Genomic DNA, 26,072 nt, shown 5'->3' with positions numbered 1-26,072 from the left:
TCTCACCAACAATGTGTGCGTTCCTGTTTCAAATATTTGATCCAACTTTCTGATTTTTGTCACTCGGTTAGGTGCAAGAAAAAAAAATGGGGATCTCAGTTTAGTTTTCAGTTGTAACAGTTTTATTCTGAGTGTGAGCATCATTTTACACTAAAAGCCATTCTGTTTTTTTCTATGAACTATTTATGTTATTTGCCCATATTTCTATTGTATTGATCTTTTTCTTAGTGACTCAAAAGACCTCTTTATGCTTGGGAAATGTATCATATGGCATTTTTTCTCTAGTTTATTATTTGTCTCAACTTTGTTTATGATGGATTATATTAATATTACGCAGATATCTTAAACTTTTTACAAGGTCAAATTGATCAATTTATTAGAAACACCTTCTCTACTCCAGGATTATAAAAAAAAAATTCTTCCACATCTTTTAGAAATTTTATCTTTTTTTAAAACTTTTAAATCTTGCAGTCTTTTTGTAGATTTGTTTCTTACATCCACTAGATGGCTAGTCATCTGTTTTCAATCCCATTTTATAGAATAATCCACGTTTTCCTCACTGATTAGAAGTTTCTGTTTTTATCATGTTCTAAATCCACATGAGTATTTTAGTCTATATCTGGACATTATTTCCTTGACATGTTTATCTCTTCTTGGAGAGGTACCAAGTTGTGTTAATTAGTATAGCTTTATATTGTCCTTAATATTTGGTAAGGCCAAGTATACTTTTCCATATTTTTCCTGGTTATTCTTAGATGTTTAGTACTCCATTTGAATTTTAGAATCAGCTTATCTAGTTAAAAAGTTTTGTTAATTTTGTTTTTCAAATTTATGTGATTAGGGAGGGTATATATATTTCACTATTTATTCAGCTCTCTTTTAATGTCCTCCTATAGTGCTTTAAAGTTTTCTTCACATGGATTTTATATATTTCTTACTAAATTTAATGCTTAAGATAATTAATATTTTCTCATAAAAAGGATATTTTCTTTTATTGTATTTTCTGCCTTAGTCTCTATAAGAATGCTATTGATTTTTAAAAATTAATTTTATGCCAAGCAGGTTTTCTCAATTTCAGTAGTTCTGCTTCTAATGACTCATTTGATTTTGGGTTTTCTAGGGGTTATAATCATGATTGAAAAATAATAATTTTGTCTCTCCGTCCTTCCTAATTTTTTTATCATGAGCTGCAAGTATTACTTAAATTATTTAATTAAAAAATCTTTTACTCAACCATTTGAAAGAATAAGGCAGATTTGAAATGTATTGATATGGAAAACATCTCCAAGAAAAATGCTAACAGAAAAGTAAGCAGCAGAACAATACATACAGTATGATCCTATTTATTAAAACAAACAAAAAAACTTTAGAACTAAAACAAAGAAACAATTAGAAACAAAATGTTCTTGCACCTTTGCACTCCAGGGTTGCTCCTCCTGTGAAGTTCATTGCACTCTACAGGTTGAGAGTCCTGTTTCAATTTTTTAGAGCCTCTTGCCAATAGCTTACTTTCAGCTGGAATCTGATACTTTGATAAAACAATTCAGCAAGTTAATATATATTCAGTACATAGGATAAGTTACATGATTTGACATCACATAATTTGATAAATAAGCCCTTTATCATCTTTTGGTTTAATTTTTCATAGGGATTTTGGAGTCAAATCTAAGTATATGACTATAGGCGAATAGTTTTAAAGGTTTTCTCCTTGAGAGACCTAAGCAGTTATTTTAACCATTTTTGCCTCTATAGAAGAGACGCTCAAACCGCCAAGTTAAACGGAAAAAATATACAGAGGATCTGGATATAAAGATCACAGATGATGAAGAAGAAGAAGAAGTAGATGTAACTGGTCCAATCAAAACTGAGCCTATCCTGCCTGAGCCAGTGCAGGAACCAGATGGCGAGACTTTGCCTTCCATGCAGTTCTTTGTGGTAAGCTGAGAACTTAAGTAATTTGAGACCTTTGTCTTGCTGCTCACAATCTCTGTTGACTGACTGCATCTTTTGCTACAGGAGAATCCCAGTGAAGAAGATGCAGCCATTGTAGACAAAGTGCTTTCTATGCGTATTGTGAAGAAGGAGGTGAGGCCTCTATTTTTAATGTCAGCCCATAATGCTGCAGTTACAGGCTGTATGTAATGAGCACCTTTGGATGTCAGGCTATATTGCTACAGTGTAGTTACAAGAGATGGTGGAGAAAAGTTAGGTGGAAAGTAGGAACTGTCTTATTGCCACTTCTTTCGCTTATTTGTTTAAACTGGAAAAGGGCTTATTTTCTCCAGCTGTCAAGCCTCCAGCGTTGAAATACCAGATTTAGTTCTTTAATCCCTTAGTCAGTAATATATTCTGGGAGCATTGGTATGAAGCTCTACCATGTGTGTTAAAATTAAAGGTTCTCTTTGACAAATAAGTTGTTAGTAACTGTAATTTCTTTCTTCTCAGCTTCCTTCTGGACAATATACTGAAGCAGAAGAATTCTTTGTCAAGTACAAGAACTAGTATGTGATCTGTGCAAAAAAGCTTTTCACCCCAAATTCCTCAGGGTTGTAAAAAGTTCTCCTGTATAGTCTATCCTGGGTGGGAATGTGTCCCTTTTTTTAATAGTCTCCTCGCCTGTTTTTGGTGAGGAAAATGTCTATTCAGAGAGAAGCTCGGGAATTGACTCTTTATATTTAGTTGCAGAAAGGTGGGGTGAGGATGGTTCCTGATAAAATCCCTTGTAAAATCCTCTTCACGTTAGTCTAAGATTAAGACCTTGCTACTTAGAGTGTGATCCGTGGACCAGCAGAGTTAGCATCATTTGGGTGCCTGTTAGAAGTGTGAACTTTTAAGCCTACCCTAGACCAGGTGGTTTGTGTGCAAAATCAAGTTTAAGAAGCACTGACCTAAGAGACTGTCTCCCCACTGAAGCACATACTCTTATGTCTGCTTCTGGCTAATCCCCACATCTCAGACACTAGCTGACCAGTTCCCCTTTCTCACACTGTGACTGGCTGTTTCCATCCCCTTTAGCTCCTATCTACACTGTGAGTGGGCTACCATCTCCCAACTAGAGAAGGATAAGAGGATCCATCAAAAACTAAAGCGCTTCAAAACCAAAATGGCTCAGATGAGACACTTCTTCCATGAGGTAATTAGGAATAGGTATTGCCTATCATTTATTTCATAGAAGCATAAATTACTGGGGTTATCAACCTTGACTGATTCTTCAGAAGACTCATAGTTGCTTTGTACATATGGGTATAAAGTGTTCATTTTGATCGTTGGACTTTTCTTACTTAATTGCCCCAGCCTTTGTTTTACCAGGTCTAAATATGGTATTTTTATAAGTTATAGGGTACTTTGAAATTGAGTTTTTTGATATTCATGAAGTATTTTCAAAACAGATGGTAAACTGACCTCTGGTCTACTTGTGGCATTCTTCTCCCTCTAATGTCAGTCTTCAGCAGTTGATGGTATCTGTAGACATAAGCAACCATATCATTAATAGAAAACATTTATTTTCTCAAATTTCTAATCCAGTATAACTAGAAATAGTGATAAAGGAGCTTTAATACCCCATACCCAGTGTTAGTACTAGTTAAGTACTGGAACATCTGTAAGGGTCTCTTGAGCTGTATTTTAACTCTCGATTTTGCTTTGAAAGCTTTGTATACATATACCTTTCCCAAAATGGGATTTTTCATTACTGAGTGCCTTGAGAAGAAGAATTCTTTCTCAAAGCTTCTTAAGACCTAAAAAGGACGACTTCCCTGGTGGCACAGTGGTTAAGAATCCACCTGCCAGTGCAGGGGACATGGGTTTGAACCCTGGTCCGGGAAGATCCCACATGCTGTGGAGCGACTAAGCCCGTGTGCCACAACTACTGAACCTGCGCTCTAGAGCCCACGTGCCACAACTGCTGAGCCCGCGTGCCACAACTACTGAAGCCCGCGCCCCTAGAGCCCCTGCTCTGCAACAAGAGAAGCCACTGTAGTGAGAAGCCCGCGCACCGCAACAAAGAGTAGCCCCTGCTCGCCACAGCTAGAGAAAGCCCGCATGCAGCAACAAAGACCCAATGCAGCCAAAATAAATAAATAAATAAATAAATTTATTAAAAAAAATAAACCTAAAGAGGAGCTAGTAAGAAAGAGTGAAAGAAGGAATAATGTACAGCTTCAGCAAAAAAACCCAGCTGTGGCCAAATACATCTGAAAAAGCTATATCACCAGGTTTGCCAATAAATGAGTTATTTTCCACATCACTTGGAGAGGGCAAGTAGGGCTATGTAGGTTTTATAATTTCTTTTTATATGAAAATAATAATTGCATCGTGGGGTTTGTTTTTTGGTCTGTGTTCTTTTAAAACCTAATTTGTGAAATGTATGATGAAACTAATCCCATTCCAGTTGGTATTAGATATATAATTTGTGACCCTTGAGCCAAGCTCTGCTAACTGACGTGTATGCCAGTCAGTTTTGCCTTTATAGGTAGGCCATTTAACCAAATCAATTATTCATTTATTCATTGTGTAGTATGTGCTAGTCACTATGGTAAACAAATCACACATGGTCTGTGTTCTCATGTAGCTCACTGTCTAATGGGGAGAGAGAGAGATTTAAAAATAATTCAAATTGTGGTAAATGCCAGGAAAGAAAGAGCACAGGAAGACCTAAGAAAAAAATGCCTACTTTGGATAATCAGTGAAGACTTCACTGAGAATTGAGTTATGAATGAGTTAGCAAGACCATGAACACATGTAAATAGTATCCCTGGCATGGGAAATAGCAATATATGAAAGCCCTGAGACAGGATGAGGAACTGAAAGGACAGTGGGATTGATGTACGATAGAGAGTGAGTGGCCTGAAATGAGATCAGAAATTTAGGCAAGCAGGTGCTTATAGACCTTTTAGTTTTGTTTTTATTCTAAGTGCAAAGGGGGAAACCACTGGACTATTTAAAACAGGTCAAAGCACATCCAATTTTCATTTTTAAAAGATCATCTAGGGGGCTTCCCTGGTGGTGCAGTGGTTGAAAGTCCGCCTGCCGATGCAGGGGACACGGGTTCGTGCCCCGGTCCGGGAAGATCCCACATGCCGCGGAGCGGCTGGGCCCATGAGCCATGGCCACTGAGCCTGTGCGTCCGGAGCCTATGCTCCACAACGGGAGAGGCCACAACAGTGAGAGGCCCGCATACCACACAAAAAAAAAAAGATCATCTAGGGTTTCCCTGGTGGTGCAGTGGTTAAGAATCCCCCCCGCCAACACAGGGGACACGGGTTCAAGTCCTGGTCTGGGACGATCCCACATGCTGCAGAGCAACAAAGCCCATGCACTACAACTACTGAGCCTGCGCTCTAGAGCCCGCGCCCTGCAGCAAGAGAAGCCACCGCAATGAGAAAGAAGCCTGTGCACTGCAACAAAGAGTAGCCCCTGCTTGCCACAACTAGAGAAAGACTGTGCACAGCAACGAAGACCCAACACAGCCATAAATAAATAAATAAATAAAATTTATTTAAAAAAATAAAAGATCATCTAGACTTTGGAGAATGGATTGGAGAAGAGTAAGCGTGAAAGTAGGATGAGCAGTAAGGAGGCTGTTGAAGTTTTCTAGATGAGAAATTAAGGCTTATAGCAGAGTGCTTTCAGTGGTTAGAGAGAATGGATAGATTTGAGTTTACTTTAAAGTAGAATTGACAGGATTTGGTGCTATGGCTTATATAGATAGCCTGAGCAAATTTGCTCTGGTCTGAGCAAATGGCTTGAGGTAGAGTCATTTATTAAAGAATGGAAGATTTTAGAAGAACTGATTTGGGGAAAATCAAGATTTTAGTTTAGACTATGTTAAGCTTAAAATTCTGTAACACATTTCTATCAAAGAGATAGGTATACAAATCAGGATTTTTTAGGCTGCAATTTAACTTTGGAATGTATCAGCGTATACATAATTATTAAAGCCTTAATAATGAATAGAGTCACCCTGGGGAAAGTTCTGTACTTTCTAATAGTTCTGTACTTTTAAAAATTTCTTTCTATAAGACAATGGATGTAAGCCCAGAGCCAATCCTTAAGCAATTCTCACAAATTTAGAGGACCAGGTGAAGAAGGTACTGTTTGCCAGAGTGGTAGGAGAAAGATTAGGAAAAAGATATGTCACAAAAATCAGGGGGAAAGTGTCTTAAGAAAGAAAGAGTTTTTTCCTTAAGGTTTCTTTGAGATCTTTCTTTGGAGCCTTGGGTTATTTATCTTGGGATACCACCCAAAGTTGGATACCAGTGACTTAGGAACAAAAGAGCTAGTGAAGGTGACTGAGAATTGGCCAAAACAAAAAGTGAAACCAAAATAAAGGCTACCGAAGAGAATATCGTGTCTCAGGAAAGCCTAGGGAAGAGAGTGCTTTGGGGAGAGAATAATGAATTGTTGAATACTTTGTATAGGTAAATGAAGGTGAGTACAGAAATATTTCCATTATATTTGGCAATTTGGAGATCATTAATAACCTCGACAAGAGTAGTTTCATTGTGCGATGGAAGAAGAAAGAAGAGTGGAATGGGTGGACAAGTAAGTGAAGGAAGTGATGAAATGGAGGTACTGTGTGTTTAAAACTCTTGGAAAAGTTTGGGTATGAAGCAGAACAGAAGAATAGTTGGAGCGGGATGTAGAGTCAGGGAGGTCTTTAAGACGTGAAGTTCCCTGGTTGAGGAACTAAGATCCCACATACTGCAACTAAGCCCGCACACCGCAACTACTGAGCCCATGCTCTCTAGAGCCCACGCACCGCAACTAGAGAGCCTGCGTGCCTCAACTAGAGAGCCCGTGCGCCACAACTAGAGAAGACTGTGCCACAATGAAGAGCCCACGCACTGCAACAAAGACCCAGCACAGCCAAAATAAACTAATTAATTAAAGAAAAGATGAGAAATAGTCGAGCATGGTTGTATGTTATGGAAATGCTCCAGTAGAGAGAGATTCCTAAGAAGGCAAGAAGGAATGGAATCTAAAGCATATATGGAGAGAATGGCCTCTGTTAGGGAGTGGTGACACTTTATCTGGTAACAGGCAAGAGGATAGATGCAAATACAGGTAAGTGTGTAGGATGTGATATTATGAAAATGGGGAACTCCCTTCTTTTCTCTTAATAAATTTTGAAGTAGGGTTATCAGCTAAAGGTTGCATGGAGGAGTGGGTTTCCTGGACAGTGATCTTTTGGTCTTACTGTTTGGTTTCATAATTCCTCTAGGACGAAGAGCCCTTCAACCCAGACTATGTAGAGGTGGATAGGATATTGGATGAGTCTCACAGCATTGACAAGGACAATGGGGAGGTGAGTTGGGGCGTGGAGGAACATGAAAGGCCTCTTAAAGATTTCTGCCTGTCTGCTTGCCCATCCGTTATTTTTCAGATATGGCTAAAAAATTCCTTGTACTGAAAAGGTACTTTTGAATTTTTCTGAGAGATACTTAGAATGATACTGGGAAGGTAAAGGAGTACAGAGAGAGGCTAAAAGGAAAGATTTTCAAATATCTGGGAGCTGTTTTACAAGGACTCATTTACCTTGGTCTCATTTTCTCACAGATTTTATATGGGAGACCCTTGACCTTCAGTTGGGGGTGAGAGGTGGGGATGGAGAAAGGGATACTTTACGAATCTCCAAATTTGTGAATATAAAAATACTTGCATAGACTCATAGCTTTCTTCATGTTGTTGAGAATTATTTATTTCCTGTACTTAGCATCAGTTAAATGCATTTTCATTTGTCACTAAAACAGATACACTGCATCTGAATCAGTACCTTTAAACAGATGTGAGGTCCTATTCCCACAGGTTCAGATTCAGTACATCTAGGGTGGGATCCAGAGATTTGTATTTTTAAGTTGGTTCTCCAAGGGTTTCTCATGCATAGTTTGATTTGGGAACCACAGCACTAAAGCTTTCTTAGATTGGGTAGCTGATTTTAGATATGCTAAAACACTAGGTGATATGTTTTCATTAATCACTTTTTTTCATTTTCCAAATAAGAGTTATATAGATCTAAGCCACCAGTGAATTCAGCATTGCTCTCTTATTTAAATTTACTTAGGCCATGAACCACCTTTTTGTTAGAACTCTTCTCACTTCAAGTCATAGTTGTTGGTTTAACTTTGCAGGGCCACATTTCATCAAGTTGTTATCACTTCAGACAGTCACTGCTTACAGAGTGGGTAGTAGGGCCTTAACAGCAGAGCCTTGTTAAGACATCAGTGCTGGATGGTGGGCTGGGCTCACTCACAAGCTAAATGACTTGCTCCCATATATCATCCGTACAGGACCTAAGAGTCAAAGTCTTCCCTCTGTAAAATTCCCAGTTTATTTTATAAGCCTTCAGCATTTCTCAGATAGAACCTTAGATGTCCAAGGCCCGTTACAATTCAGTGTCTTTAAATCCTAACAAGAATGCCTTAGAAAACATATCTTCTGCTTTTGGGGTTAAGGGTGGGAATTACTGCTTATTGTTCATTTGTGGGAGGTGAGAGTGGAATGGACCAGTTACTAGTCAGGGCAGGTTAGCTACTGTTAAATTATTCTCATCGCTTTCAGGATCTCAGCCTTCCCAGCCTTGAAAATCTTATGCTCTCTATCACTTCATCTTCCAAAAGTAATTGGACTTTGATTAGGCTCCTCTGGAATGTATTGGGACCAGTATGACAGATGAAAGTGTTTTAGTACCCTGGTACTGTAATTTATGTTCCCAGTATTGGATAAAAACGTTCTGTTTGCCCATTTCCCCCTCCTCTCCAAAATGAGTTTGTCATCCTTATTACATTACCCAATAGTGGAAATAAATATTATAATAAATATTAAAGTCCTTGGAAGAGTAAGGGTGCTGGAAATATGTGACGTGGACAAATGTCTTTATGTAGAAAGTGACCTGAGTCACTACAGTAAAGAAAAAGGTCGAAGAGAAATTACATTAATTCTAGGTATTCCTTGATCTATGTCTCTATTGAGACACATATCTTCATACTTCTTGCTGGCTGTTTTAAGGGGTATTCTATGAGTTGATAATTAGAGATTTCCTGGTGATTACACTAGGCCCAGTCTAATTCTTCTCGATTCATATAAGCCAAATATGGAAATGCAGTCCAGTCAGTGATCAGTCATCTTGAGTAGTGAGAATAGGAGCCATATTACCACTGGTCACTGCCCCATCCCTTGCACTAGAATGCCTACATAGAGCATAGCACCATAGTTGGAGCTTCAGCATTTCCCCTTCCTCTTCACTCTTACCTCTCTTCAGGGATATCTCTTGCAGTTATCTCCTAGCTTCCTGGGGCTCTCAAGAAGGTCTCTTTACCACCATATGGCCACTCTTTGAAACAGCATCTGCGCTGAGAGCTCCAGGAGCTCAGAAGCCCAGTGATTTCAGTCCTGCTCTGCTCCTATGGATTTAACCTGTTCTTCGCTTCTACAGTAGCCTGGCTTCTATTGTATCAAATTTGGTGCCAGGAGGATAGTATGAAACAGGGCTACCATATCTTTTAATTCAATAATTAACAATAATTAATTCAGTTCAACAATTCAATTTCAATCTAATCCAACACTATAGGATTTTTTTTGTTTGTTTAATCTGCTTGATGAGCCTAATGTTTCAGTGCTTAGTGTTCTAGATAGTGCTGGGTAGAAATTTCACTTTCAGATTCTGATAAATTGTCTGGAAACAGGATCAGAGCCATAAATAGTACAGTGCATCAGCAGGTGAGCCTCTGGCTGGTGTTTTCAGCCTGACTTTTCTGGCACTTTTTTAGATATTGACACTTTGTGATCTGATTCTTCCGAGATCAGACGAGATCGGGCGCGTTCAGGGTGGTATGGCCGTAGGTTGTGATCTGATCCTTTAGTCAAATTCTTATCTTTTAATCACGGCAAAGAACACAGAATTGTTTCATTAAGGCTTTGGCTTTTTCTCTCTTAGCCTGTAATTTACTACTTGGTAAAATGGTGCTCTCTGCCCTATGAGGATAGTACATGGGAGCTAAAAGAGGATGTTGATGAGGGCAAGATTCGAGAATTTAAACGGATCCAGTCAAGGCACCCAGAACTCAAAAGGGTGGTAAGTACATCTGCATTTAGAGTGTAAAGTCCATATAGTCAGTGATTTAATTTTCTTCGTATGGAGTTTATGTTGTTGTTTTAGCTTTTTATTATGGAAATTTTCAAACATATATAAAAGTTGAAGAAGTAGTATAATGTACCCGTCACCCAACTTTAACAGTGAACACATAGCCAATCTTATTTCACATATTTCTCTACCTAGTCATTTCCCCTTTTCCCAGATTATTTTAAAATAAATCTCAGATTCCTTCATTTTATGTGTAACATTTCAGTGTTTATGTCTAAAAGATAAATAGTACCATTGTCACACTTGAAAAAATTTAACCATCCCTAAATATCATCAAGTAAGCAATCACTATATTTTCCTGATTATCTTCTAACTTTTGTTAAATTGTTTGAATTAAATTCTAAGTAAGGTCTATATATTGCTATTAGTTAATATATATCTCATATATATCTTTCTTAATTATAGTTTCCCCTTGATCTCCTCTCCCTCCTTTGCAATGTTCTCTTGAAGAAACCAGGTGATTGTTCTCTAGGGTTTTCCATAGTCAGTTTGCCAGTTACATTCCCCTTGGTACCTTTTCTGTCCCTTATATTTCACATAAATAGTTAGATGTAGAGCAGTAATGTCTATTAGAACTTTTTATAGCTGTTCTGTCCAATACAGTAGCCACTAGCCACATTTCAGATGCTCAGTAGTCACATGTGGCTAAAGGCAGATATAAAACATTTTCTATCATTGTAGACAGTTCCATTAGATATCACTGTTCTAGAGGCTGCATCAGGTTGGGGAGGGAGACCACTAAATCCACTTTATAGATGGTTCTGATAGATTGTCTTTTGTGATATTATCAGCCATTTTTGTTCATTGTTGAGATCCATTCTTTAAGGAGTTTTAAATGGTGATTCTATCATTTCTTCATTTATTAGACAGAATCTTCTTTAAAAAGAAATACATTTCACCTACGATTTGGTTACCCTAAGGTACAGGTGGTATAGGAATGGAGGATAAATGCTTTATTTATTTACCTTGTCTTTTATTTCCCAGTTTCAAAATAATGGAGTACTTCCTTAGCACACTCCAAAAGTGATCAGTGGGTTTTTTCTCTTTCCTTCTTCCTCTTTTTTTTAAAAAGTGTCATTATGGACTCATGAGTTTGAATATATTTAACATGTTAATGTTTTTGAATTGACTTCAACTATTAGAACTACCTAGTAAGTTTACCTTATTTCGTTAGTGTCTCCACGCCATTTATTCATATTTCCTATTTTTTAGAATCGTCCACAAGCAAGTGCCTGGAAGAAGTTGGAGTTGTCACATGAGTATAAAAACAGAAACCAATTAAGGGAATATCAGTTGGAAGGGGTCAATTGGCTGCTCTTTAATTGGTATAACAGGTAAAGAAAAGAGTAGGACCATAACATAGAAGCTTAGTCTGAGATTATTTTTATTTATTTTCTGTCGAAACAGTTTCTTTTTAAGTACTTTTTTAAAAAGATGGTCTCTTTTGACTTGCTTTTCTTTTTCCGTGATGAATCTGCAGGCAGAATTGCATCCTGGCTGATGAGATGGGATTGGGCAAAACCATTCAGTCCATTGCCTTCTTACAAGAGGTATATAATGTGGGCATCCATGGCCCCTTCCTGGTCATTGCCCCACTGTCCACAATTACTAACTGGGAGAGAGAATTCAACACGTGGACAGAGATGAACACTATTGTGTACCATGGCAGTCTGGCCAGCCGGCAGATGATTCAGCAGTATGAAATGTACTGCAAAGATTCACGGGTGAGTTGTATGTAATACAAATATTATGGTTTAGAGAGTAGGCCAAGGTACCTGGTATTTTAGAGGCTTTTATATGAATCAAAGACCTTTACTGAGACTCTCTGTGATTTAAGGCAAAATTTTTGTTTAGATTGTGCAGGGCATTTTTTTGACTTTGCTCTTTTTATCCAATGGACATTTTAATCCAGTGGAAATTCTGACTTTATTTATGAATACATATATTTAAAATAGAGTTTTATCAGCATTGATGTTTTCATCAAGAAAGAATTTTCCAGAATGAAATCCATTTTGCTACTTTATTACTTCCTTGATCCATATGGTGGTGAACGTAAGCCATGTCCTTTCTTTTTTTTTAAAGTTTACTGAAATTTTCATCAAGATCAGTGCTTTTTGCTATGTAAGTTTGCAAGTAAAGATTTGAACCATTCATCTTTTCTTAACATTGAATTTTATGAGACTTTTTTTCCTACCATTAGTTTCCTGTGGTTTTTATTTCTACCAAACCAAATTTATTCAAGTCGTATTTTGTTGCTCTTAATTTTGCTAAGATAATTGGATTCTTCTGTCCATTTTTAGGTAGTAACCAATATTATCACATACTACATTAGCTATTTCACTTTTAGCTTTATCTTGTATGTTTCAGCAGCACTCAACATTTGTGGATTTTAGTGTTTACCAACAGAAGATGTAGGGCTGAAATACATGAGGTAGGCATGCAGCAGAGGCAAAAATGTCCAGCTTCATTCAGTGAGGTCTGTCATTTTCCCAAGAAGCTGAGTGTGCTGAGGAGGCAGCATATCTTAGATTCAGTGATTTGGCAACTGTTTATCAGGAAGATGAACAGTGGCAGAGGTGGGTGGTGGTGCAGTTGGTATTTCCTATTAAGTCTGCCTGAATATAAAAAACGGATGTGTGATTTGGAAGAGCATCTCCTTTAGGTACATTTTAGGCCTTTTCTGACTTTATTACCTTCATGCTTAGGGGCGCCTCATCCCGGGTGCATACAAGTTTGATGCCCTGATCACCACTTTTGAGATGATTTTGTCAGACTGTCCCGAGCTTCGTGAGATTGAATGGCGTTGTGTCATCATTGATGAAGCCCATCGACTAAAGAACCGTAATTGCAAGCTGCTTGATAGTCTCAAGCACATGGACCTGGTGAGTTCTTCTCACTGACTTGTGGGCAGAAACACCTGGAATTAAAGAAACCCTAATTCCCTGTGGAATTAATATACCCTTAATTTAGCAGAGAAGAAAAGAATCAGAGTCTTGGTATTGGGTGGTGGGTATGGCCTGTGGGAATGGTAACCTGAAAGTCATAAAATTCATATAAATTTTAGAGTTGGTAGGTGATTGTAGGCTAATGGTTCTCAACTGGGTGGAGAGGTTGGGTATTACATTAGTTAACTATTGCTGCATAACAAAATATCCAAAAACTTAGTGGCTTAAAACAACTATGTTTTTCATGATTCTCTAGCTCAGCAACTTAGGCTGGGCTTGGTGAGCCCATTCTTTTGGTGGTCTTGCCTGGAGTCAGTAGTGCAGCTGTAGCTGACAATTGGTGCTGGTTGTTGGCTGGGTCATCTACCACAAGGCCCATCACCCGCTGTGGGCCAGACTTTGCTTCTGTACATGATAGAGTCAGGGCAGTGTTCCAAGAGGGTAAAGGTGGAAGCTGCAAGGCCTTTGAGGCATAGGCTCTGAAACTCACATGATATCACTTCTGCTACATTCTCTTTGTCAGAGCAAGTTACAAGGCAAGCCCATGTTCAAGGGGTGAACCTTGATAGGAGGAACTACCGAAAATTATTGGCCATATTTAATCCAGCACAGGTACATCCTTCAGAGGGGGACATGTTAGGATGTCTGTGGGGAGTTGAGTGTGGAGAGGCATATTTAATTGGAAAAAATGTATTCTGAATATTTCTTTATTGGTTTATACTATTTAAGATAAATTAATATGTTAAATAACATCAAGGGTTTTCTTGAATATTTTGTTTATCAAAAGAGGGAGCAAGTAAAAGAAAAGTTAAGAGAGTAGTCTGGTCCATTCCCATAATTTTACAGTTAAAGAAATGAAAGCTAAAGTTATATACTTGGTAGGAAACCCCAGAAGTCCTTCTGAGTTTTATCATTCTTCTGTGTTCTCCATTTCTAGGAGCACAAAGTGCTACTCACAGGAACACCATTGCAAAATACTGTGGAGGAACTGTTTAGCCTGCTTCATTTCTTGGAACCTTCACAGTTTCCGTCAGAATCAGAGTTCCTCAAGGACTTTGGGGATCTCAAGACAGAGGAACAGGTAGGAAGTCTGTCTAATGTGGTACTAACCCAGGACAAAAAAAGGTAAAGTTTGTACTAGGCAGATATTTACTGTCTTAGATATCACGGGCTGTTCTGAACTTGTATGTAACCTTGTGCCTACGTCATTTGTGGCATTGTCCAACGTCTACTTTTCTCAGATACTGGAAGACTCTCACTGTATTTCTCCATGTTTCCACCTAATGTGAGAATGTTTGTCCTCATGTTAGTGATTTCTTTTTTCTCTGTATTGGGCACAGGTTCAAAAGCTACAGGCCATTCTCAAGCCAATGATGCTGAGAAGACTCAAAGAGGATGTTGAAAAAAACCTGGCACCTAAGCAGGAAACCATTATTGAAGTAGAGCTGACCAACATTCAGAAGAAATACTATCGGGCTATTTTGGAGAAGAATTTTTCCTTTCTTTCCAAAGGGGCAGGTCATACTAACATGCCTAATCTACTCAATACAATGATGGAGTTGCGCAAATGCTGCAACCACCCATATCTCATCAATGGTGAGGGAATTCCTGGAAAATACCTACATTTCTGTGTACCTTGTTTACTTTGTAAGTGATATTCCTCGGGAACAATGTATGCATTGACTGATCCATCCTAATTTGGGAATAGAGGAGATTTCTCCTTTTAAAACAATTCTCATGTGGAACGTCTTCCTGTAGTTCTTTCTACCCCTTTGATCCTGCATAATCTCCAAAGTTAAAAAGGATTTGCTGTTTAGAATTTCATGAATAAGAACTCAAGTCATTCTGTTCTGTCTTCACTGGTACTCCCTTTTGCTGTTTGTGTTTTGGATGCCAGTAGGGTGGTAATAGTGGTTTGCATGTACTATTCTGGTCCTTGTCCACATACTTACATATATTTTACCCAGTTCTTAAGCCTGACTTACATGGAATATTTTGTATGAATAAAATTGAGGATGACTTAGGATTTTGGGGGTGCTGAAATTCTGTGTGTGAGAAACATTGATATCAAGTCAGATTACTCTTTTTCCTTTGCTTCCTTGTCTCAGTTAAATAAACTGCAGCCTTAGTATGTTTTTCTGGATCTCACCATCAGGTTTGATTTTTCTTTTGGCAGGTGCAGAAGAAAAAATCCTAACAGAATTTCGAGAAGCTTGCCATATCATACCTCATGACTTCCACTTGCAGGCAATGGTTCGTTCAGCTGGCAAATTGGTTCTTATTGACAAGTTACTTCCGAAACTTAAAGCTGGTGGCCATAAGGTTCTGATCTTCTCCCAGATGGTACGCTGCCTAGATATTCTAGAGGATTATCTAATCCAGAGGAGGTAAGAAAAGAGTCATTCTTCACATTTTGTTTACTATATACTCATAAAGCTGCAAAGAGTAGGAGGGCCTGGGTTAATTAAAGTTGACCAGGACTGGGATAAGAGAAGTGTTTAAGACTCTCACTCTCCACTTTCTGATAAAGTTTTTGGTGAACTAGAGATATAGAGGTACTGATATTAATCCCAGTCTGCTTTTTTGTTCTCTTTTTCTGCTTAGCTGATTAAACTTTCTTTCCTGTGATTCCCATACAGGTACTTGTATGAGCGTATCGATGGGCGAGTTAGAGGCAACCTTCGGCAGGCTGCTATTGACCGCTTCAGCAAGCCTGACTCAGACCGATTTGTCTTTTTGCTATGCACCCGGGCTGGTGGACTTGGAATTAATCTCACAGCTGCTGATACTTGCATCATCTTTGATTCAGATTGGAATCCGCAAAATGACCTGCAGGTAAAGGAAATCATTGTCTTAGGGACTAATCACCTAACCTGGGAGGTTTTGCAGCAGGATCAGGACCTCTTAGAAAGTCTTGTCTTTTAGAGAGTACAGAAGTGTTAGTTAGGTTACCAAACTTGTTCTGTAAAGGGCCAGATAGTAAATATTTTAGGCTTTGTAAATCAGACAGCCTCTGTTGTAACTACTCACCTCTGCTCTTGTACCACAAAAGCAGCTATAGACAACATGTAAATAAATGGGTAGAGCTGTGTTTCAACAAAAACTTTATTTACAGAAACAGGTGACTAGGATTTGCTGACCCCTGGTCTAGATGATGGGGCAATAATTTCATCTTGTAGTTGATTTTTGATTTTGAGTTGATTTCATGGCTGCTTTATAGATGGAAATTGGTATTTTGAATCCTTCTCCCCCCACCCCCCCCAATGTTATATTTTTTGTTTTTTAAAATTAATTAATTTATTTTATTTATTTGGCTGCATCAGGTCTTAGTTGTGGCACGCGGGATCTTAGTTGCAGCACGCGGGATCTTTGTAGAGGTGTGTGGGCTTCTCTCTAGTTGTGGCGCACGGGCTTAGTTGCCCTGTGGCATGTGGGATCTTAGTTCCCCAACCAGGGATCGGACCCATTCTTAACCACTGGACCACCAGGGAAGTCCCTCTAATGTTATGTTATCTTTGCCCTTCCTTCCACCAGGCCCAAGCACGGTGTCATCGAATTGGGCAGAGTAAAGCTGTGAAGGTGTACCGTCTCATCACTCGTAATTCTTACGAGAGAGAGATGTTTGATAAGGCTAGCCTCAAGTTGGGATTGGATAAAGCTGTGCTTCAGTCCATGAGTGGTCGGGATGGCAACATTACTGGAGTGAGTCTTCTTAATCTCTAGCTATACTTGTAACAGGTCATAATGATGGAGGGACACAAAAGCTATTTTTGCATAGGAACCTGACCTCTCGTTTGGGTTCTCAATTATTGTTTCTTAAAATATAATAAAATGTCATGATATGGTTAGATAATATTCTCTTGTAGTTTTTTCACCTTTCTATTGGATTTTGTAGATCCAGCAGTTCTCCAAGAAGGAGATTGAAGATCTCTTACGGAAAGGAGCATATGCAGCCATAATGGAGGAAGATGATGAGGGCTCCAAGTTTTGTGAAGAGGACATTGACCAGATCTTGTTAAGACGAACCACTACCATCACCATTGAATCTGAAGGAAAGGGTTCTACGTTTGCCAAGGTATGTTCTGTCGGTGCCAGCGGCTGAAGAAGCAGAGAGAGAGAGACAGGGCTCTCTAGAATTGAATGTATTTTTTAAATGTTTTTAAATATACTGGTTTCCCATTGTTCAAAAAAGTGGTATAGTCAACTTTACTGTTTCTTTGTTCCTCACTAGGCAAGCTTTGTGGCTTCTGAAAATAGGACTGATATTTCTCTGGATGACCCCAACTTTTGGCAAAAGTGGGCCAAAAAGGCTGACCTGGACATGGATCTACTCAATAGCAAGGTGAGCTTCCTTCTCCTTTAGGGAGGAAGTATTGCAGAAAACACATTACTTTCTGGAGTCTTTATAGCTGCTCTGATTCTTCAGTGCTGACCTTGGCTTATAATAGTATATACAAGGGCCATTATAAAATCTTTCTACACAGGAGGCCCCAGAAAACTACTTAGATAACTACCACTTAATTTCACTTCCTGAGTACCAGTAGATTATTTTGCACGTCCAATAAAGAATCTCTCTTTGAGTATTTACAAATGTTACATCCAAGGCTATTTCAATCTGATTGTCTTTAATTCCTTTCCCATGATCATATCATGAAGAGAGTTACTTCTCCTTTTGTTCTCTGCATAGAATAACTTGGTGATTGACACACCTAGAGTACGAAAACAGACCCGCCACTTCAGCACTCTGAAAGATGATGACTTAGTGGAATTCTCTGATTTGGAAAGTGAAGATGATGAGCGGCCACGCTCTCGCCGACATGACCGTCATCATACCTATGGGCGCACTGACTGCTTTCGGGTGGAAAAGCACCTCCTGGTATATGGGTAAGAACCCACCTTGCCATCAGAGGTACTTCCTCTCCATCCTGATAGACACCTAGTTTGCTTTTCAGATTGGAAGCTATGGTCGAAGTGGGGATAATGGGAAAAACTTTATTCTGTTACCATGTTTTTCCAAGATCTTTTTGTCTCCCACCTTTTGGGAAATGCGATTCTGAGGGACTGGGGAATATCATTGAATTAGAGTCCCCAGGTAAATATCAATATAATTTCTTTTTTTGGTTTTTTTTTTTAGTTGGGGACGGTGGCGAGATATTCTGTCTCATGGACGCTTCAAACGACGGATGACTGAAAGAGATGTGGAAACAATTTGCCGGGCCATCCTTGTGTACTGTCTTTTACACTATCGTGGGGATGAAAATATCAAAGGCTTCATCTGGGACTTGATTAGCCCTGCTGAAAATGGCAAGACAAAAGAATTGCAGAATCATTCAGGTGATTATCAAGTTTTTGCTTTTCATCTTTTTATAGGTTACCTAATCCTCTTCAGGTCCAAGGGTTTTTCTCAATCCAAGTCTTCGATGTATCTCCTTTCCCAGGTCTGTCTATCCCTGTGCCCCGTGGACGCAAGGGGAAAAAAGTAAAGTCACAAAGCACTTTTGATATCCATAAGGCAGATTGGATCCGGAAATATAACCCTGATACTCTGTTCCAAGATGAGAGTTACAAGAAGCACTTGAAACATCAGTGTAACAAGTAAGGATGGAATTTAACATACTAAAGCATTTTCCACCTCAAGCTTTCTACACTATTATTGAGCCAGTTCTTTCTCTATCCCTTCTAGGGTCCTGTTGCGGGTACGAATGCTATACTATCTGAGACAGGAAGTTATTGGAGACCAGGCAGAGAAGGTGTTAGGGGGTGCTATTGCCAGGTAAAGTTATGCTGTATTTTTCTTTATGCCATGGCTTATTCCAGAAAAGATTGGTGTACTTATTTCATTCTAAACTATTTTTGGGATACCTGATAATTAAGATCTGTATATCAGGTCTTCAGTCCTGTACAGTCGGCCTTTTGTATCCATGGGTTTTGCATCCTTTTGATCCATGGTTAGTTGGATCAATGGATATGAAGGGCCAACTGTATTCATTGGACGACACCATTTTATATAAGGAGCTTGAACATCCATGGATTTTGGTATCTGGGGGGACTCCTGGAACCAATCCCCTGTGGATACTGAGGGACAGCTGTTCTTGATACCAGTGGAAGGAAATAGGCAGATGTATGACCATTTAAATTAATAGATAAAAGAAGATACCTGTAATAACCTTCCCAAGGATTGTCTACTTTAATTTCCTGCATTGCTATGCTGACTCTGCCTCTTATACCTTTAGTGAGATTGACATATGGTTCCCAGTAGTGGATCAGCTGGAGGTTCCAACAACATGGTGGGACAGTGAGGCTGATAAGTCCCTGCTCATTGGAGTCTTTAAGCATGGTAGGTATCTGCTTTTAGTCTGTTCTTTTCCCATTGTAGATTTATGTCCACAGATGGGATATTTAGCAAAATGCTCATGACCAATAATTATGTTTGAATGGGAAACTAGTCCTGAAATACCCTCATGAATACCCTCCTTCATTAGTTCCTATGAATAAATGTTTAAGAAAGACCAGATGGATAGTTAAATCCCAAGGTAGGGAGTCTCCCATTTGTTCTCTAATGACTGTTACCAATCTGTATGTAGTGGTATCTAAGTTAAGCTTCCACAATCCGGGGAAATAATGCATGTCCACTCTTGTTAATAATAACCATGTTTAATTTGTATCACTTTCCTGTGGCTTGCTGAAAGTGTTCTTCTTGTATAACATCTTATTTGTCTAAATATTCAGCAGTTATTCTCATGTAGATGTGAACAACCATGCTTGAGTAAAACAAAAATAGAATATAAAAAGGGAGAAAACTTCCTTTTCAGTGTTGCCTAATAACAAATTCCAGGCATTAAAAGCAGTAAGTGCTAACTTCCAGCCTAGTGACTTAGTGAATTGGAATATCATTTCTTTTTTAATATACTTTCATGTTTACTTCTATAAAATAAAAGTAGTGGCACTTAATTAATGTTTTTGACATGTTTAATTGGATAGGAAAAACTGTGAGCATTTGTAGTCTTAGATTTACTTGTAAGACACAGAGGCGGGGCTTCCCTGGTGGGGCAGTGGTTGAGAATCTGCCTGCTAATGCAGGGGACACGGGTTCGAGCCCTGGTCTGGGAGGATCCCACATGCCGCGGAGCAACTAGGCCCGTGAGCCACGACTACTGAGCCTGCGCATCTGGAGCCTGTGCTCCGCAACAAGAGGCCGCGATAGTGAGAGGCCCGCGCACCGCGATGAAGAGTGGCCCCCGCTTGCCACAACTAGAGAAAGCCCTCGCACAGAAACGAAGACACAACACAGCAAAAATAAATAAATTAATTAATAAAAAAACTCCTACCCCCAACATCTTCTTTAAAAAAAAAAAAAAAAAAAAAAAGACACAGAGGCTTTAGAAGAGTCCAAACATCCTGAAGTGTGTTCATCATTCATCAAACATTCAGAGTGCCTGTTTGTTTGCAGGTGCAGATCTCTTATCCTTTATTTGAAAATGTGTGACCTAGTTCTAAATCATTTAAACTTTTAAAATTTCCTCACTTATGTATTGATAGTAAGAATGATGATAAAATACTACCTGTTAAATGGCTAAGTAAATCTATCACCATTCTCTATAAACACCGATTAAATTCCTGTTTTCAGTAACTAGTGATAAAACTCTTTGTGACTCGAAATAGCTGTAGAAATGTTAAATATCGTACTATAACCCAAGAGCTATCCAAGTTAAAATTTTCACTATATTTTGCATTATGATACCAAAGTAGCCCACATTGTTATTCCAGCATCATACGAAGCTAGCTTACTTAAAGGCAAAATGAATCTCTGATTTTCTTCAAATTATGGCTCTTTTTCTTCTAGGCTATGAAAAATATAATACTATGAGGGCAGACCCAGCCTTGTGCTTCCTGGAAAAGGCTGGCCGACCAGATGACAAAGCCATTGCAGCAGAACATCGAGTGTTGGATAATTTTTCTGACATAGTGGAAGGGTAAGCATTAGTGTTTAGTTCTCTTAAAGCTCTATGTCCACCCTATGAAGGGTATTTGTTGCTTGTACTAAGAGATAACATAACTCTAGCCTTGACTGAACCCATTCGGATTCTTAGTGGTGGTTATACTCATGAATGATAAACTCTTAACAAATAGTGAGACCAGCAGAAAGGTCTCCATAAACTGGCCTAAGACCATACATTGCAGTATGATGCAACTAAGGGTGAAAATTAATGTTATTCCCAAATGGCTTATTTGACGTTCTATTCAGTTTTCTTTGCAACGCTTTTCTGTACAGCTGTAGTAGCTGAGAGGATAACTGGTTCTCTTGAAAGGTAGTAGTCATGCAGCAATCCCATGCGACTTATATGATAGAGCCTCAGGAAATTTTAGCCCTGGTTTATCTCCCAGTGGCGGCTGACACATAAAGGTGTTACTCTGCCTGGATACATGCCTCGATGATGAGTTGCCATGCTAATACTGAGCCACCAGGTAGGGCATTGTTGCCCTGGTTTGGGTGCCAGTGAGTTTAACAAAACTTCTCACGTGGAGACCTGAGGGGCATGTGAAATAGTTGGCTTCGTTCATGAATACACCCTCCCAGTCCTTTGTGATTGAGAGATTTCTCTTTGATGATCACAACCTCAGTTTGCCTAGTATAGGACCCTCAAAGGGAATTGGATTGTTTATTTATTGCAAATCATTTATTATATCATCCTTCTGCTCAGTAGAGCAAAGTGTCAATAGTAAAAATAAACAAAGCAAGCATAGACCATTCAAATGAAATAATAAAAATAAATACTAGTTGGGAAGGAGGGGGAAAATGGGTTAAACAATAAAAAGAGCTAGTGAGAGAAAGGAATTGTGCTGGTCAAAGTGTTTCTTTTAAAGTCAAACAATTTAGAACTGAACTTTGTCATTTTCTCATGCCTCTGGATGATTTTAGGGTTGACTTTGATAAAGATTGTGAAGATCCTGAATATAAACCACTCCAGGGTCCCCCAAAGGATCAAGATGATGAGGTGAGGAATTCTCATTTGAGTCCAGCTTTTCTCTATTACTAAATAGTGTTCTCCTATTCCCTGAATCATGTAGTATATTGATTAATTTATAATACAAAATGGAAAGTACCATTTGAGAATATAGAGTATTAATGGAAAGGATTTTAACACCAGCTGGGGGAGATCAGGTATGGCTTTGTGGAGGAGGTGGGACCCAAGCTGGACAATGAAGTATATTATTTGACTACTTAATTCCTGAGTCCCACTGTCTTCAAGCCTTTGATAAGAACTGACTTTTCAGGTTTTATTTTCATATTCTTTTAGTTGGTTGGTTCCAATTTTCTGTGAGGGTTCCTTTCATTAGAAAATTTTCTGGATACCTTGGTGCCATAGAAGGACACACATGAGAAAGTGATTTCAGAGTGCCAATTTTACCCCCTTTTCCTCCCCTCTCCATCCTGTGGGGTGGATCTCCTTCTCTAGGGTGATCCCTTGATGATGATGGATGAGGAGATCTCAGTTATAGATGGAGATGAAGGTAAACTTCTAAGTCAACTAGTACAATTTTGTGTGGGGTGGTGGGGTTGGGGGACTGACTGAATTCTGTCCTTTCCTGGGATACCAGAGAGCTTTGCCTTTGGGTGGGTTGAAATACCAGTTATCTCTACTACCTTTCCTGTACTTCCTGTTTATTATACTTTGCTGCCCACAGCCCAGGTGACCCAACAGCCAGGCCATCTATTCTGGCCTCCAGGCTCTGCTTTGACAGCTAGGCTTCGGCGCCTAGTAACAGCCTATCAGCGCAGCTACAAGAGAGAACAGATGAAGATAGAGGCTGCAGAACGTGGGGATCGGAGAAGGCGGCGTTGTGAGGCCGCCTTCAAGCTAAAAGAAATTGCACGGCGGGAGAAACAGCAACGGTAAAATATGGCTGGGAATTTGAACTGAGCTGTAAGCTTGTCTTCAGCTATGGGCCCTATATTGAAAAGCATCTTAGGAAGGATTATTTGGAATTCCCTAAGAGGGACCATCTTTTTTGTCTTTGTTACACCTCTGTGACGTAAAACCACACTTAATCATAACTCCCAGGAAGATCTCATATGTAGGCATCCTCATTGAGTTGTTTGTTTGCATCATTTTCCCCCTTAGCTTGCTAATTCTTAAATTCTTACATGTTACAGAGTACCTCTTCCTACCTCTTCTGCTGTCTTCTGGGGCTTTTTTTTTTTTTGCCCCAACTTTCATTTTTTGTGCATTCAGATATTCTAAGCCATACTAAGAAGTAACCATTCCCTGTGTTCTGATCACTGTTGCCTGATTCCTCTTCCCTTTGTAGATGGACGAGGCGTGAACAAACTGATTTCTATCGAGTAGTTTCTACCTTCGGGGTGGAGTATGACCCCGATACCATGCAGTTCCATTGGGATCGATTCCGCACTTTTGCCCGACTGGACAAAAAAACAGATGAAAGCCTTACCAAGTATTTCCATGGCTTTGTGGCCATGTGCCGCCAAGTGTGCCGCCTTCCCCCAGCAGCTGGAGATGGTAAGCAAGACTGAAGCGTCTTGGGTGAGTGGGGATGGATTGTGACAGAACCAACTCTTGGTTCATTTCTTCTTCCACCCTTATCTCTTGCAGAACCCCCAGACCCTAATCTGTTCATTGAGCCCATCACTGAGGAAAGGGCCTCACGGACTCTCTACCGTATTGAATTGCTTCGGCGCTTACGGGAACAAGTTTTATGCCACCCTCTTTTGGAAGATCGGCTGGCATTATGTCAGCCTCCAGGTCCTGAATTGCCCAAATGGTGGGAGCCCGTTCGGCATGATGGGGAGCTTCTACGAGGGGCAGCCCGCCATGGGGTGAGCCAAACAGACTGCAACATCATGCAGGACCCAGACTTCTCTTTTCTGGCTGCCCGTATGAATTATATGCAGAGCCATCAGGCAGGAGCACCAGCTCCACCCCTGTCACGCTGCTCTACCCCACTGCTACACCAGCAGTACACCTCGCGCACTGCCTCCCCACTGCCCCTGCGCCCAGATGCTCCTGTTGGAAAGCCGCCTGAGGAGACAGCTGCCCAGGTCCCCAGTCTGGAGAGTCTGACTTTAAAGCTAGAGCATGAGGTGGTGGCCCGGAGCCGGCCAACCCCACAAGACTATGAGATGCGAGTAGCCCCCTCTGATACTACCCCTCTGGTTTCCCGGAGTGTTCCACCAGTCAAACTGGAGGATGAGGATGATTCAGACTCTGAGCTGGACTTGAGCAAGCTGTCGCCATCATCCTCTTCTTCCTCATCCTCATCCAGCTCCAGCTCCAGCACTGATGAGAGTGAGGACGAGAAGGAAGAGAAGCTAAGTGAGTGCATGTGACAGGCTGTTGGCCCTCTTCCCCATTTCCCCCCCCCCCCCGCTCTTTCCCTTCTTTTCTAAATGCATCCTCTGAGATTCAGATTTTGATTTGATAGAATATCAAAGGAGATCTGTTATTCTTAGGGCCTTTATTTAAAGCCCATGTAATACCATTCCTGTATAACTTTATTCTTCCACCTTTGCTTACACATTCTGTATGCTCTCTAGCTGCTGACCGGTCCCGCTCAAAGCTCTATGATGAAGAAAGTCTCCTGTCCCTCCCTATGTCCCAAGATGGATTCGCAAATGAAGATGGAGAACAAATGACCCCTGAGCTGCTGCTGCTACAAGAAAGACAAAGAGCTTCTGAGTGGCCCAAGGTAACAGACTCATTCCTGGACACGTCGAGTCTAAGAATACAGTGTGACATATACAGAGAACAAGGAATAATAGATGGTTCTGGGTTTCTTTGATTGTGTTTACTGCTACATGTTTTTTTCGTGAAACTTCCCAGTTGACTTTGGGATCTGATACTCTTACCTCCCTCCTGTCTGACTTATGATTTTTTTTGTTTGTTTCGTTTTTTGGGGTTTTTTTTGTTTTTTGACTTATGATTTTTAATTATCCTGATAATGATGGAACTATTTTTTGTCACAGGATCACATAGCTAGTACTCAGGCCCTAACTGATTTATTTTTCCCCACTCAGGATCGTGTCCTGATAAACCGTATTGACCTCGTCTGCCAGGCCGTACTCTCAGGGAAGTGGCCTTCTAGCCGCCGGAGCCAAGAAATGGTAACAGGAGGAATTTTGGGGCCAGGCAACCACTTGCTAGACAGTCCCTCATTGACTCCAGGAGAATATGGTGACTCTCCGGTCCCCACACCACGAAGTAGCAGCGCAGCTTCCATGGCAGAGGAGGAAGTGTCCGCCGTCACCACAGCGGCAGCTCAGTTCACTAAACTTCGCCGAGGCATGGATGAGAAGGAGTTTACAGTTCAGATCAAAGATGTAAGCTGAGCATCTAGGCACTGGGAAGTGAGGAAGGAGTCTGTAATTCTTGCTGACTAGCTGTCTGAACATAATACTAAGCTCGTTTGGTCCACTGACTTTAAAAATGGGAGGAGAAGAAAAAAGCGCTCACAAAGATCCATTTAGGAAAAGTCACTGCACTAAAGGAAGGGATCTTATCTTGACTTGTATCTCCTGAGGACTAGATTAAAAGAAACCATACCTTTAAAAGAAATTTAATTGACACAAGGGTTCTTTTGAGTGGCTCATTTCTGGAGCCTAGAAACCTAGTTTTTAAAAATTGAAATCAAACTGTGGAAAAGCTATTAAAGTGATGCCCAAGTATTATGGGCCTTATTAAGTTAAAAATAAAAAGGAATCATTCCTACTGAAATTAAATCAGTGTTGTTTTATGGATGGAAAATTTTATTTTTCCTGATGCTCTTCCCTAATGAACCCTAGCAGCTGGTCATTAAGTACTCAATAAGAAAAATTTTTGAAATTAGTATGTGACAGGAATATCAGGATTTTGCCCCTGTGATGAGTTGCCATGCTAATACTGAGACATCAGGTAGGGAATCTTTTCCCTGCATTGGGTGTTGTTGAGATAAATTCTACTTCTCTTAAATCTACCTGAGGGGCACTAGGT

At 39.9% G+C, this 26,072-nt stretch overlaps 1 protein-coding gene across 8 annotated transcripts in view; it reads left to right on the top strand.

Moving 5' to 3' along the window:
• The window catches only part of CHD8 (chromodomain helicase DNA binding protein 8), a 56,961-nt gene that overhangs the window by 26,425 nt on the left and 4,464 nt on the right, over nt 1–26,072 (top strand). For 7 of the 8 annotated variants that reach the window (XM_082619405.1, XM_082619402.1, XM_082619398.1 and 4 more), the window contains exons 6-34: nt 1,753–1,935; nt 2,017–2,085; nt 2,446–2,501; nt 3,016–3,133; nt 7,223–7,306; nt 9,935–10,072; nt 11,354–11,475; nt 11,622–11,865; nt 12,847–13,023; nt 14,024–14,167; nt 14,427–14,682; nt 15,263–15,473; nt 15,726–15,921; nt 16,621–16,788; nt 16,982–17,161; nt 17,318–17,428; nt 17,774–17,970; nt 18,221–18,420; nt 18,501–18,681; nt 18,770–18,859; nt 19,320–19,423; nt 20,930–21,059; nt 22,007–22,082; nt 22,545–22,599; nt 22,774–22,981; nt 23,398–23,606; nt 23,700–24,419; nt 24,641–24,792; nt 25,121–25,423. In XM_082619405.1, coding sequence (XP_082475531.1) covers nt 1,753–1,935; nt 2,017–2,085; nt 2,446–2,501; nt 3,016–3,133; nt 7,223–7,306; nt 9,935–10,072; nt 11,354–11,475; nt 11,622–11,865; nt 12,847–13,023; nt 14,024–14,167; nt 14,427–14,682; nt 15,263–15,473; nt 15,726–15,921; nt 16,621–16,788; nt 16,982–17,161; nt 17,318–17,428; nt 17,774–17,970; nt 18,221–18,420; nt 18,501–18,681; nt 18,770–18,859; nt 19,320–19,423; nt 20,930–21,059; nt 22,007–22,082; nt 22,545–22,599; nt 22,774–22,981; nt 23,398–23,606; nt 23,700–24,419; nt 24,641–24,792; nt 25,121–25,423 — 5,082 coding nt within the window. The remainder of the gene's footprint in view (nt 1–1,752; nt 1,936–2,016; nt 2,086–2,445; nt 2,502–3,015; nt 3,134–7,222; nt 7,307–9,934; nt 10,073–11,353; nt 11,476–11,621; nt 11,866–12,846; nt 13,024–14,023; nt 14,168–14,426; nt 14,683–15,262; nt 15,474–15,725; nt 15,922–16,620; nt 16,789–16,981; nt 17,162–17,317; nt 17,429–17,773; nt 17,971–18,220; nt 18,421–18,500; nt 18,682–18,769; nt 18,860–19,319; nt 19,424–20,929; nt 21,060–22,006; nt 22,083–22,544; nt 22,600–22,773; nt 22,982–23,397; nt 23,607–23,699; nt 24,420–24,640; nt 24,793–25,120; nt 25,424–26,072) is intronic. The other variant, XM_082619401.1, reaches the window with a different exon arrangement.

The sequence above is a fragment of the Mesoplodon mirus genome (assembly GCF_964341445.2).
Source record: "Mesoplodon mirus genome assembly, chromosome: 4".
In the NCBI taxonomy this organism is placed as follows: Eukaryota; Metazoa; Chordata; class Mammalia; order Artiodactyla; family Ziphiidae; genus Mesoplodon; species Mesoplodon mirus.
The sequence above is the reverse complement of the archived record's forward strand: the minus strand, read 5'-3'. Positions and strand labels throughout refer to the sequence as shown.